The sequence below is a fragment of the Penaeus chinensis genome, chromosome 31 (genome assembly GCF_019202785.1).
Source record: "Penaeus chinensis breed Huanghai No. 1 chromosome 31, ASM1920278v2, whole genome shotgun sequence".
NCBI classification, from domain to species: Eukaryota; Metazoa; Arthropoda; class Malacostraca; order Decapoda; family Penaeidae; genus Penaeus; species Penaeus chinensis.
This window is the reverse complement of record NC_061849.1, coordinates 13,592,762-13,607,964: the sequence shown is the minus strand read 5'-3', so window position 1 is coordinate 13,607,964 and position 15,203 is coordinate 13,592,762. Positions and strand designations below refer to the sequence as shown.

The following is a 15,203-nucleotide window of genomic DNA, read 5'->3' as shown; positions in this document are numbered from 1 at the left end:
GGAATGAACCTCCTTTCCATTTTCATGTAAGACGGCAATCTGTTGATAAATTTGTTTTTCAAAGATTCCCCCTAAGAGGCAGACGGCAGTTTAAAGGAAAGTGGGTGTCGACGCGTGTTACTGGCGCACGACCTTGTTTGTGTTAATAAGGTGGAGTCAACGCCCTTTTTGTAAGGTTATTTTTTGTGTTTTTAGTTTTTCCGGGGTTTCTATTTTATTGTTTCACTTGTTATTTTTATTTTACTTTTTTTTAAAATAAAATATATTTGATCTTCGCCTTATGTTTCCTTTCTTTCCGGCAATAAATATATCCCAATGAGTATAAATTGATGAAATCTGAATAATAGTAAAGAAATGAATATGACGTAATAAATGAATAACTGCAAATAGCTTATACTTATACTTATAACACGAGCTTTCTCGAGATCTGAAAACGTTAACTGACAATGGCAAAGTACAATAACCAAATAATTAATAAGTGATGATGTAAATGAAAATAAACTCTTATAAGAGAATTATATAAGTGGCAGAGCAGACCTTACTCCTCTTATGCAGTATCTCTTTCAACGGCTTTGCCATTCAATAATACATCTGAATATATTTAATTCGCTAAATGAATATCATTGACAAAGCGTAGCATAATACTCTGATTTATTGATTTTTTTTCTTCCTTTTTTCCAGTAATATATTTACTTTAATTTGGTTTTAATTCTACGTTTTATCAATTAAATATAACTTTCATAATGATCCATATTTCCTTTGGTATGCTTTGGTAGGAAGACTGCGTTCATATTCCGTAATGATGAAAGACGCTTCCAAGTATGACATCACACAATAGGACATCCTGCATCAATAAGAATTCCTGTGTCGAGATAGGAGGCCGGAGGCTCAGGTCTCGTTGGCTCCTGCGGCCCCGCCAACGAGGCATAGGAACCGCTACAAAGCATAAGAAGTATCAACAAGTTAAGGTAGCTTTTTTGTCATCTACCCTTCCTTCCTGGTAATAGATAGAGCTTAGTATTAAATAGCTTGCTCTATGTGTACGTTAATTACATCCAGGATTATATTTGCAACTGTTGTAATTATTACAATTTAGTTTCTGTGATAAACATGATAATTCACACGTAAAGGAAAATACATTTCTTGAGTGATGAAGTGAAAACGATTAGTTTACATGATATATGAGTCCTTTATTAAGTTACATATTCCAATAGAAGATAAGCAAATGGATAAGTTCCATTCAACCTTAAGGGAACTCCAAGTGCCGCCTTAGAAATATTCTTACAGAAAGGGGTACACTAAAACAAGTACCAAAAACAGAACTAAAAGAGTGCACGGACTAGGCAGCGAGGAACCGGATGCAGTACGTTCCGATTCTTCCATCACATTCTCAATCCAGTCCTTGGCCTCATAGACATTCGTAAAACCTTGTGGGTACGCTGGTAAACACCCCTTCGAAACAAAGGAAGCGATCCCCATGACGGAGTTGTTGTAAGCTGCTGGACCTCCTGAGTCGCCCTGGAGGAGGGAATAAGTGTGATGAATGGAGTGATTGAGTGAAGGAGGGGGAGGGGGGATGGATGGAGGGAGGGAGGGAGTGATGGATGGATGGAGAAAGAAAGGAAAGAAGAGAGGAAGGGAGGAAGAGAGGTAGAGAGGGAGGGAGGAAGAGAGTGAGGGAGAAAGGAACAGAGGTGAAACGAGGGAGATAGATAGATAGGGAGAGAGAGGGGGGGAGGAGGGCGAGAGACTCTGAAGACACATACACAGACGCGTTAATCTCCATTCCTGAAGTTAATTATTGATATTATCTCCAGGATTTTAAGTATAATCCTTGACTTACCCTATCTTACAGATATAGAAAAATAGACACAGACATTCATTATGAAGATTCTACAAACCAAGAAAGAGCGACTCACACTACATATGGTTGATGGCGATTCTGGCACGTACACACAGAACATGCTGCTGTCCAACCATGGAAACGTCTGCTTGCATTGACATTGACCGATGGCAGAAGTCGACATTTCTTGGAGAACCGAAAATGGTTTTACTCCTCTCTCTGGAATTCAGGCAGTGGTAAGAATAGATAAGAAATTAATTCTTCTATATAAAAATGGGGGTAAAACGATAAGGAATTAATTCTCCTATTAAGAAAGACGGGTAAAAAGACGATAAGAAAATGATTTCCCCAGATTTGAAAAAAAAAAGTTTTCGTTTTAGTAAATAAACTATTACTTACTGCTGTAGCCCCAACCAGTGATCACTAAGGGCATTCCAAGATGCACGTTGTTGCTCGGCAGGTCAATGGGGGAGACTTTACCTGAGAAAGATAACGAAAAACGTTGCTTTTTAAATTGCATGTGTTCATTTTTTTTGTAGACAATGTATTTCATTTTTTTTTTTTTTTTTTTTTTTTTTTTTTTTTTTTTTTTTTTTTTTACGGAAGCTAGTGTATAAGCAAACGCAGAAATATACAAACACACATACGTAAAGACATACACACACACACGCACGCACGAACGCACGCACACACACACACACACACACACACTCACTCACACACACACACAAACGAACATTTACACCCTCAAACATACACAAGAAAAAAAAAAAAGAAATATTACAACTTACTGCTCATGTTAATCTTCGTATTTAGTTTCAAAACCGCTATGTCGCTCGAAATCTCCACTTCATAGAGAGAGTAATTAGGATGAAGGAAAACTTTCTCTACGTAAATGTTCTGATGAGATTCCTCCCAGCCTGATACATTGTGGCCACCCAAAAGTACCGAGTATTGTGATCTACTTCTAAAAAAAAGGGGAAAAGGGAAAAGTCTCTGATGAGGAAGGAAAAGGGAAGTATATGATGATTATGACGGAGAAGAAAAAGGAAAAGAAAATGTACAAAGTTGTAACTTGTCTTGCAGAAACAATTACTTAGAGGATTGGGCTACAGGTATGCACTGGTAGCGTTCTCGCTGTTATTATTACTATTATTATTATTATTATCATTATCATCATCATCATCATTATAATCATCTTCATCAATATTATCATCAATATCACCATAATTATCATTATCATTATCTTTATCATCATTATTATCATTATTATTATTAATATTATTATCATCCTTATCATCATCATTAAATTATTATCATATTCATCATTATTATCATTATCATTATTAATAATATTATCAGAGTCAGAGAGGCAGAGTCAGTGCAACAGAGAGGTCAAGACTGGTCACGTCATAAGATAGTATAGTTAACTGTATTCGTGCATTTGTGTTGTGTTTGCGACTTGTGACCAGTGAATAAACGTAAGAGCAGAGTCTATCGGACCACGCTATCATCGTCAAGATTTCTCCTGGAATCTCGCCTTCAACAGAGGTTCACTACAGATAATTTTGTTGACAGCGGTGTTGATACGCATAGTGTACGCACTATTTCGGTATCACGAACCCCATGTGTCTCTACTCTATTCGTGTGTTGCGTGTCATCGTTCGTAGCGCGTATCTGTGGAAAAAATGGTCGCGTGACGTGAAGCCCAGGGCCCGAGTCACGACAACACCTGACACTGACACTGACTTGTAATGAAGTGAACGCATTGCTCGACCAGCAACGCAAGTTCTCGGAGATCACCGACAAAAAGGAAAAGAACAAGCCAAGGGATATCGTAGCCAAGTTTGTTTGATGTCAAACATAGCGAATACGTCCATCAAAACCGCCGCAGAGTAGCAGGAACTAACACCTTCATCTACGAATACCTGTGCCTTGGTGATTAAAGAAAGGAGCAGCAAGCCGCCATCCGGGCCAAACACGACCCAACCAGGCCTTTCTCGCCCCGGCACCCTGCCCGAGGCCCCACCCTCCACGTCTCTGAACGACTACCCAGTACTTGCGCGACGCCTGTCTGCAACAAGTCCCGCCACCCAGACTCTCCCATCACCTGCCGCCACATGTGCCGTCCCAGCCACCTCGAGTAGGAGATCAGCTGAAACACTCCGCGAGCACGAAACTGCTAAGAGAAGTTTTGCCTAAAATTATTGCCAAAAAGAAGCTAATATATATTACAGGCGATTTCAACATGGATCTTCTGGGACTAGATTCCGGTACAAATAAACTATATTTCCGCATTTAATGAAAGCATGTTCTTTAATTGTGTAACAAAACTTACTAGAGTAAGCAACACTCATTTCCCAGTAAAAACTAAACTAGTCAAAGAAAATCTCTGGCCAAACCCCATATAACTCCTGGCATTAAGGCAATGATCAGAGAAAAACAGACTGCAAAGAAAGTACGTTAAACATCCGATAACTTAAAAACTCAATAAACTCACCCGCACCATACTTAAAGCCAAAGCTGAATACTACAAAAGCAAATCTGAACTTTCGGTGACTCAAAAGAGACTTCGGACGAACTTTAATATGTACAGAGTCAACCCTGTACAACAGACACTCGACCTCACTGAGACCTCCCCTGCTGAGGTATCAAAATTAGTTAAGAAATGAAAACATACAGCAGCAGGCAATGATAACATTCCTGCAGTTGCCAGTTATCATCTCTCATATTTTACATGTATTTGTTTATGTAATTTTTATTTAATCTATCTTCAAAATATGGCGTTTTCAGCGCTCTGTGGGGAGGACTGACATTTTTATCTACCTACGGCTCTGAGTTTTCGGCCGAAGCACGTCTACCCGACGGAGAGGGTTAGGTCCTGACACAGTGTCAAAGCCCAGGACGCGAAGTGACCCGAGAGATGCCCATTCGCGTGACGCCTGTCAGGAGGCGCCTCCACCATGAACAGCCACTTCCAGGACAGTGAGGACTACCCGGTCGTACAGCAACAGATGGCAGACCTTCCAGAAGATAGGATCTCTGCCAACCAACCGCCTTTCACTATAACTGGTGTAGAATGTTTTGGTCCATTCTATACAAGGAAGGCAAGATCTCGGGTGAGGCGCTGTGGCGTAATATTTGCAAGCTTAACTATAGGAGCAGTACTCATAGAAATTGCAGAATTGACTCCTTGATCAATGCTTACGAAGATTCATAGCTGAAGCAGTTGTTAATAGTCGGCCTCGAACTACTGTTTCAAGTGATTACCATGATTTAAGCCCCGTAACTCCTAATTATCTCCTTACATAAAGGGAAGATTCATTATTTGTCATTGAATCGGACTCGAATAAAGCATGTAGAAAGCGAAGAGGACATCATCTTCAGTATATTTCTGACTTATATCGGAAGAGGTGGAAACATGACTACCTATTAACTCTACAGGAAAGGCAGAAGTTAACTGTAAATATGATAGTTGAAGAAAATTCCCTAAAGTGTTATTGGCCATAAGGTCGTGTCATTGATGTTAAACATAGTTGCGATGGGTTAGTAAAAACTGTTTTCGTCAAATGTGGAAAATCGTTTATGACTAGACCTGTGTCAAATTTGATTCTCTTATGTGAAAATGATAGTTATTATAGTGATTGATAATAAATGATAGCATGTGAATATGTTATATAGGAGTATTAAGTTAATAACTGTTGTCATTAAGATGAGTAGTTCACTCAGGAATATTTAGTAAATATATTACATTTAAGATAACACTTGTGAATGCGATATTTGTAAGGGCACGAAAGCTGTCAGCACTTTGTAACTGTAGGACATCTGGAATGTAATATTGTAAACTAAATGACGAAAAGGAATAAAGGACAACTGTAACAGGAGTTTTCCTTAATCATCAAGAAGTTAGGAAGAGCAATAAGGCGCCTATAATCTTATCACTAATTATTGGCATTATTATCACTAATAATAACAATATTATTATTATTGTTATTATTATACTTTTTGTTATAATCATTATTATTAGTAGTAATAGTAGTATTATATATTATATTATAAACTTACGTCCTCACGCAATAGGCAGAAGTCAGCACAAACTGGTCACTAATCAGGGCGCCTCCGCAAATAAAATACAGATCTCGAACCACAGCAGCTTGGTATGGGTATTTGTGTGGTACTGCCTCAGAGCCACCCACGAGACGGACATGAGCTGGAAAAAGGAGGGTCCATTTTGAGCATAAATTATAATGTGTGTGTGTGTGCGCGCGCGTATTTATGTATGCATGTGTGTGTTTGTATTTGTGTAATAACAGGTGGATGATTTGTCTCCCCTCTCTCTCTTCTTGTATGGTGGTGGTTTGTTCTTGTAAGTGAAAGTTGTTGCTGCTTCGAAGATTTATTTGCACGGGAGTGTGGTAGGTGGGATACAGAGAACAGGCAAGGCAAGGGCGCCCAGGGAAGAGCTGGCGACCTGCCCGGCCCGCTGTGGCAAGCGGTCTGTCTGGACTGTGCAGAAATTTCTATGAACAAACTTCGTTTTGGAACATTTCATAATGGAAAACATGAAAGAATTTGAATGAACATAAATTCCAATACATATGGCAACATGGTGGTATCTTGGTGAAGGAACAAGGGTAAATTATAAACGGTTGTATATAAGAAGAGTTATGGTGTTTACAAGACTAAAAAGCTTCGTGATAAGGAGACAAAAATGCTGAGTATTCACAAAACATAAAGACATTTGAATATCGACAAAAATAGCGGTAACATACTTTGTGATTCAGAATAAGCATTTTCTAACGAACATTTTGAGTATAAGCAACACATAGTTATACACAGAGACAACAGAATAATAGCATGGGAATTGTTCACGAGCAATAAGGGTTGAATTAGCGTATTCTAAGGTCACTTCGTCATCGTCACGGGTGTAGACCTGAGGACAGTGGAATTACTGTGAGATAAGGAACACATGGCCTTTCTGGTATGTGAGACGAGAGAGATCACAAGAACAGGTCACAAGAGTGTATGTATTTGTGTGTGTGCATGTATGTATGTACTGACAGACACTTACCACGAGGAGGTCCATGAGGAATGACTTCGAGGGGAGGTGTCCAGTCCTGGAAAATAAACTCAATCATATAATTTACGAATGATTACATGCAGTGCATGTAACCTGTTATATAATACTGTAAAAAAAAAAAATAATAATAATAAAAAAATAAAAGACTCGTTGCCTCTAAGCAAACGCAGTTTAGATGTAAGGACTTTCAAATGGTAATTTTTGTGTTGATAGCGATTGATAAGAATGATGATTCATCTGGATTCTGTAGAACAAAATAGAAATTGTAATATCCTAAGCTCATGAAAATAAAGTTTATATTGACCATGGAAAGGAGATGTTTTCGTTCCCCGCTCTGTTCAGTAATATTATTGATCAAACTCTTCAGTTACGCATTTTTAGTATATCAGTTGTTGTTTTGAAGAGTCGAGTTGCTCCCTGTTTTATGACTTAAGACTCCCCAGATGTCACACATTACTAAGCACGGGCAGCAGGATTTAATTATTCCGAAACTGGGATTTTTGTAACGACCTCCTCTGCTTTGTGGTGGCGCGTGACCTAGTGTCTGATCAGCCCTTATCTCTCGAGTAGCAAGATTTCCACCATCGACGGTGTGGATGTGATGCGGCTTGACAACAAAAGGTGTGTATTTTTATTTCTCTTCTTTACGGAGGTGAAACAAATCTAATATTCAGATGGGACGTGTGCATATACTTATTGATTTAGTTATAAGTTAGATGAGTATTTCCACGCCTTGTTTAAAAGGGAAAACCTTTATCATTATTGCCAAAGGGCCATATACTGCAGAGAGAGTTGCTACGGACGAACGTTGCAATCAACATGCGTGGAACAGCCTTTCAGCATCAACCTGCTTACCCTCCATGCATGCCCGACCCCCTCCTCCCTCGTGACTGCAGTCGGCGACACAAATTCCAAGTCAAGGTCGACCTCCAACGAGAGGAGCTCAAGCAAGAGGAGTGGTAGTTACGAAGTTATTTAAAGAACCGGACGCTTACAGTGGCTGAATGGAACTATAGTAAACAAATCCACGTGGTTGAATGAACGGTTTTTGAATAGGACTAAAATAATAGTAACGGGGAAGTGTTCTAGATTTTGAAGTAAAATTTCATTTATTTTTTAACTGCATTAATAAGGGTTTAACAGCCTCCAGCTTTGAATTAAATGTCAAAGAAACTTTTAAATACCAATCATCGTTTTCCAATGTTAATTAGAACAATTAGGAAATTAGGGAACTGTATAACAAACATCACAATAGATATATAATTAATTTCATACAATTAGTTATGATTACGATATCCCACAATTAATATTCACATTGAGGGATGGAAAAGGGACATCTCTAGTGCTGGTCATTATCACGAGCATCAGGAATAAACACAATTATGATTATCAATTACTAAATTACCAAGCGCAATTATCGACCAGATGTAAAGTACCTATCCGTCAAAGCAATAATTCGAAAAAAATAAAAATAATGATAAAAAACATCAGTAAAAAAAGTATTGTACGATATTTCGCGATTTTCAAACATTCTTCTAGAAGTCCTATTTAAAATTCTGTCTAATTTAAATTCACAAAAAAAAAATCTCGCCCATCAACATTTTACGCGAAAGTCAATAAAGGTTGGCGAAAGAATGTAAGATATTTCCAATATTTGCACATACAGATAGGAAAAAAATATGAAAAAAATCAATAACATTAAGAAAAAAACCGCAACAGTTCAGTGTTGCAAACGAAATGAATTCTACGTTTTCGGGTTGGCTGATTTAGAAATGTTCTGGGAAAATAATCTGTTTGACTTACTAAACAGAATTCAATGGCTACGAAATATGAAGTATTATACTGAATTGTGCATTCTTATATTTCGACCACACTTAAGATTCTAAGTCTAGTACCGTGATATTAAACATTATTAACATAAAAAAAAAAAAACTCACAAACTTAAAATCGGGCTCCAAAGCCACGGCACACGCGCACAGGACGGCAAAAAGGAGCACCATCTTCAAGGCACTGAGTCAGGTGGAAAAGTGAGGCTCGTGATCAGTGGCTCAGAAGGACACAGTTGATCTGATGACGGAAGCACATCGTTGTTTTGGTAAGCACGAAGGAGGGGGGGGGGGGGGTGGCCGTCAGCTGTTTCATTACAAAGGTGTAACTGCTTCCGTGAGTGAGTGAGTGAGTGTGTGAGTGAGTGAGTGGGTGTGTGATTGAGTGATTGATTGATTGATTGAGTGAGTGAGTGAGCGACAGGGAGAGTAAGAGTGAGAGCGAGAGACAGAGCGAGATACACAAAGACAGAAAGAGCTAGAGCTAGAGAAAGAGAGATAGAAATAGATATATAGATAGATAAATAGATAGAAAAAGAGAAAAAGTATATATATATGTATATATATGTATGGATATATATGTATACACAAACGTACATATGTATATATATACTTATGTATATATATATATGTAATATATATATATAATATATATGTATGTATATATATCTATCTATCTATCTAACTATATATATATACACACATGATCTATAGATATGTGTATCATTATACATCTCTCCTGGGATGAGCGGAAGTGGGTCAGGGGAAATAAATAAATAAATAAGTAAATATATATATTTATATATGAACCTGTAGATAATGAAATCTGTCAATATATCGATTTACAAATCCATCTGTTTAAGAGTATATATATGTATGTGTGTTTGCGTGTGTGTGTGAGGATATATATAGATAGATATGTATATATATATATGAATAAATGTATGCATATATGTATGACATATCTATATACATTATATATATACATATATGTAGATAGATATAGATAAGCGTGTGTATGTGTGTTTATATATATGTATATATACATATATATCTTTTCTCGCCTGACATATTCTACCAGCAACCTTTTCTCTTCTGCTCTCCTAATCCCCTCCTTAACGCCCCCACCCTACCCCCACACCCCCGATTAAGCTCAGACACACCCAACCCCACTCTCTCATCTCCCTCCAAGAACCCTTACGTGAACACCCCCCCCCCCCCTGCGGTAATGCGACGACGAGCCCAGCATCAGCCGAACCTGACGTCAGCACCGGCCAGAGTTATGTGACCGTGGCAACACATGCACGCGACCCTGCTGACACGAGCGAGCAGCGCGCTCCTCCTCAGCCGGCCCGCCCGACTCAGCATCCCCCCTCAAACTCCTCCCACGGATCAGCAACAGAGAAGATGAGCAACAAAGAAACGCAAGTAACGCCCACACGCAAACAAACGAGAAACAGCAAGAGGAGAAATACGTGAAATAACAGAAGGGAAAACGTCAAGCAAGAAGACACAGCCCCACCCCCTCCCCCTCCACCAACAGTAACGAACAGCGAGCGGAGGGATGCAAAGTACAGTCACGTGCCCGGGGTTCCCCATCCTGACAGTAGTAACAAAGCGTCTGTTTGATAAGTAATAACAACAGTTAAAATATTGTAAGGCAGGAAACACTACAAAACATTATGGCTCGCAACTCGACCCTGATGGTCGTCTCGCGAAATCAGTGTGCTGATAGTTTACGGGATATATTTTCCACCTAGGGCACCTTCCCAAGTAACTCTCAGAGAACACATAGTAAATGTTTTCTCCATCCAGGGAAAGTACGTAAATCCCTTCTTTGTAATACTGGGCGACCCTAACAATACACCTGCATGTGAAATCACTTCTACATTGAATTTTAATTAGGTTGTGACCTTCCCCCAGGCATGGAAAAATGTCTTGGACAAAAACAACAACGTTCCCCCTTTAGGTAACAGTGATCATCTGTCGCTGCTGTCGATACCAAAGATATACCAAGCAAGGGAATAAAACTTATGCGCAGACTCCCTTATTCTAAAATCCGTATGAATTACACATCATGACTTGGCTGACGTTCTCAACGCCCCCGATCCGAATGCTAAATGCCAGCTTTTCTGTAAACCATTCTGTAGTAAAATGTATGACTGCTTCTCCTTAAAAAGAACACCCACTCACCATCAGGATAAACCATCCCGGCAAGACAATTAGTCTACAAAACAAGAAACATTTATGCATAAAAATACTTTGCAAAAACGTAAGATAAGAAATAAGATCGCGTATATAAAACTATCATAAACAAATAAATGATAGAATCAGTGAAACAAACTCCAAATCATAATATAGCCACACAAGGAACATAATTGGCGAAAAAAAAGCGACAGTTACCTCTCTCAAATCGCGAAATGGCCGACATCATCAACTGTCACTTTGCCAAGGATTAATGAAGTACCATCTCTTCTATTCGAAATTATATGAACATTAATATACATTGAAGGTAAATATCACTTAATTTTATTTCGTTCCCTTTTTTTTTTTTACAGGATTAGTTCATTAGTTAACACTTCTTAATGCTTCAAGCTTTAAATCACATTCTATTTTCTAAATTTCTAAATTTATAAAATTTCGTTGTGCATTTGCGAATTCTCAGTCCCCAGGTTCACAAATCTCATCGTGTGTCACAATTATGATACGCGTCACAATATGGAATCCGCATGTGAATTGCACTGAATTCACAAAAGTTAAATGACACAATTCCTGATTTTAAGCATTCGGAAAAAATGTAGAATGCACTTGTGGAGCGTCAATCGCACAAAAGTGGGGAGACACAATATTTGTTTAAGAAAATAACCGTTAATAGGCGCTTAGTATTGAATCAGAAAGGAATATGACGCTTCTGGCTATGGCGAAAAGACCATCGTTGGCCACGGGAGGCAGCACTACAGTCGAGAACAGCAAAACTTTTATATTTAGGTCGTGAAGTTTCATACAAATAGTGTTTACTTTGTTGTTTGTCTGCTATTGTTTGTTAAACTGTGCAATATATATTTTCGAGTGTACAAGTGGTAGTAAATAATGCACTGTTACATTACTTGCCGAATCAAAGCGCGCGCGCACCTATTTAGTCCAAGTTCCAATTCATAATGGCAATTTTAGAACTGCAAAAGGACCATTATTTGCGAGCAAATATCATAATGCCATAGGCAAACTGCGTGAGCTTCATTCGCATCGAGATAAGTAAACACACATGCCTGACCCTTGAAATAAGCTTGATATGGTTTCGAAAACATACACTTTATCGTATCTTGTTTATTCTGTTTTATTTAATAAAATAATTAATTGATTTGTACCTCATTTTATATATTTTTTTCCCCTTAAGGTTCAGTATATAAACTTATACCAAACTTTTTGAGACACATAACCTTCAGCACCGAAAAGGTACATTACTATAGACTGCTATGGTGATGAAAAGATATGCCAATTCATAAGGAATTCGTAATGTCGGAGCATAAGGTTTGTAAATATCGTGTGAAAAAATGTAAATAAGTAAAAATAATACATTTTAATGTTCTGAATGTCGATACTTCTCAGAAATTAAATTCTAACATGAATCAAACTGATCGTATGTTGTTTCCTACAAAACACTGAAATTATCGTTAGTACCGAGTCATAATTAGTTGCAGGTTTTTGTTGTAATGAGTAATAAGATGAATAAGGATTTTCTATTCATAAATAAAATTAATTCATAGCAAGAACGGCAAGTGGCTATAGGTACTTAATTATATACTGTCATTGCAGGAGCCAGTTGGTACATTAGTCTTTGTAAAAATATGTTTTGCACATTTAATTAAGTAAATAATGTATAGAATGGCCTTTGTAGATTCTCTTTGTTATTGTCTGATATGACGAAAACGAAAGCTTGCAATACGCAACACCATATTTGCAACATTGCAACAAATCTCACACGACTGACAGAAATATAAAGCTGTTGTCAAAAAGTTACACTTACAGCACTGGACACAGTATATTCAAATTCAGGAAAATGACCCTTCTATACATAAAATACGATTGCACATCTTTAACAGTGTACTGGAAATGTACTGAAGGCGGAATTCAGGTTATTTGTTTACACTGAGTTATATTAGTCTGGTTCGCAGAGGCCAGACTAATACAACACCTTTCCCAAAATAATTATTTTAAACTATCTGCCGCGTCAATAGCTAGGGTCATTAGTGGCGAATACCTTGTGGGATTGAGAGGTTAGGATAATGTAAACGTCTAATAATCTATCACTATGAAAGGTCTCTTGCAAAGGGAAATAAATAACAAAAAACAAAGCACAAATATTATGTATCTTGGCAGGAATCGCTCTTGCTAGTTCGTGTTGTGATCGACATCCTTCCATGCTTTCTCTTGCCAGAACAATATTCACATATTTTATTATTCGCTGTTGTAAATTACTGTCAAAATAAAACAGAACAAGAAATCATAAAATGACAGAAAATTCGCCCCCAACTGAACGATTAAACGTCTTCCTCAAAACGCCTTCCACTTTCTGTAAAATGTTTCTCACACGAATTTGAGGGATATTTCAACGAAGTGGCAACAGTGGCGGGCGTTGGGACGAAAAAAACGTAAAAAAAAAAAAACGATATTTGTTGTAAAGTGGAATAAAATTGTTAGGATTTTTGTTGATTTCTTTTTCCATTACGAATTTGTGAAAAAATATGGTTGTATAAAAAGTGTTTTCCACGATGTTAATGTTGTAGCTGTTCCGCTGTTGACGCTGAACTCGATGGTTATATTTGATGGTGATGACGATGAGACTGACGATGGTAGTCATGATAACATTAACGGTGATGTGATGATGATAAAGATAATAGCGATGGTGATGATGGTGATGATGATATAATGATGATGATGATAATGATAATGATAATGATAAGCATGATGACGATGATAATGATGTATGTATGTATGTGTATAAAATTCTGCATTTTAGATAGATGAATACATGTATTGATGAATGTACGTAACTTCATGCATGCATATGACCAAAATGTAAATGCTAATTCCGACTCTGGTCTATTTGCCCAATATTTGTGTTCCCTCTTCATTTATTAAAAAAAAAAAAAAAAAAAAAAGTGCAATTCCAAGAGGATAAAATATTGAAACAAACTGTAGAGATAAGGAAGAAAAAAAGATGAATAACAAACTGAATAGAAAAGTAAAATACTTAAATGAAATTAAGAAATCAATAAACGAGAAAATAGAGGATTCGGAAACACCTCACCTTTCTCCGCGGTCCATAGAAAAAAAAAGAAAAAAAAGAAAAGAAAAAAGAGAGAAGGGAAAAAGAGGAAACATCGTAGCGTCATTTTATTTTCTGCCTCGGAAACCTGAAACCTGCTGACGTTACTCCTTTCTGATTGCGATCCTGTTAGTGAACGCAGTGTTGGTTTGTTCACGTGTTCAACGCAGCCCTTGCTTATTGCCCTGCCAACCGCTGCCCGGGCGATGTTTTTTTTATATATATACACACAAACACACACACATATACATATATGTATATCATATATATGTATTTATATGTATATATATGTATATATATATGTACGCATGTATATTACACAGACACATATATACATATATGTATATTATATATATTATATATATATTATATATATATATATGTGTGTGTGTAATACACACACACACACATACACCCACACATACACATATATATGCATATTATATATATATGTATATATATGTATATATATATATATTTGTGTGTGTGTGTGTGCATATGTACATGTAAGGATTGTTATGTATCCTTTTCCTCATATATATTGATTGCCGCGTCAATCCTCATATAAAAGTCTGTAGCAAAAGCTAAATACAATTATTTCTCGCAAGATATGTAAAGAGGAGTCACTGTCATCACCCATTTGATAACCGTATGGGAACGTAGTGTATATGGGAGAAGGGTGATAGTGTAGAAGGCAAGTTGTGGGGAAAGGAGCGAATGAGTGTAAGTGTAGTATGTGTGTGTGGTGTATATGCTTGGTGCGAGAATATAAAGGTTGGTAAGCGTGAGGTAAACCGAGGAGAGGCGTGTGCGTATACGCAATTGAGCAAGTAGCCACCTTAATAAAAATGAGGAAAACTATTACCATTCACTATAGGTAGCTGTAGGTAGCAATCGTAGGTAGCACTTAATTTCGGGCGTTTAATAAACTAGGCATGCGTAAAACAGGTTTATTACAGACAAGTTAAAATACAGTAACAGTAAAACACATGAAACGATGAAACACAAACACGAATAAAACAAACGATAAAACAAACTGGGATACAAACACGAATAAGAGTGAAATGAACAATAGTACAAAAAGGAACTTAAAACATTAAAATACGAACTATGAAACCATGCACTTAA

At 37.4% G+C, this 15,203-nt stretch overlaps 1 protein-coding gene across 2 annotated transcripts; it reads right to left on the bottom strand.

Moving 5' to 3' along the window:
* Nucleotides 1-1,169: 1,169 nt before the first annotated feature.
* On the bottom strand, nt 1,170-8,975 carry LOC125042212 (brachyurin-like). Of its 2 annotated transcripts, none has more exons than XM_047637712.1 (7): nt 8,861-8,975; nt 6,915-6,960; nt 5,909-6,053; nt 2,635-2,810; nt 2,243-2,323; nt 1,920-2,062; nt 1,170-1,518 (listed from the first exon to the last, which is right to left on the bottom strand). In XM_047637712.1, the coding sequence occupies exons 1-7, from the start codon at nt 8,921-8,923 to the stop codon at nt 1,282-1,284; spliced, it is 891 nt and encodes a 296-aa protein (XP_047493668.1). In that variant the 5' UTR covers nt 8,924-8,975; the 3' UTR covers nt 1,170-1,281. The 2 variants fall into 2 exon arrangements, with proteins under 2 accessions (XP_047493668.1, XP_047493669.1); XM_047637713.1 differs by having other exon boundaries at nt 2,635-2,807.
* Between the last annotated feature and the right edge of the window lie 6,228 nt (nt 8,976-15,203).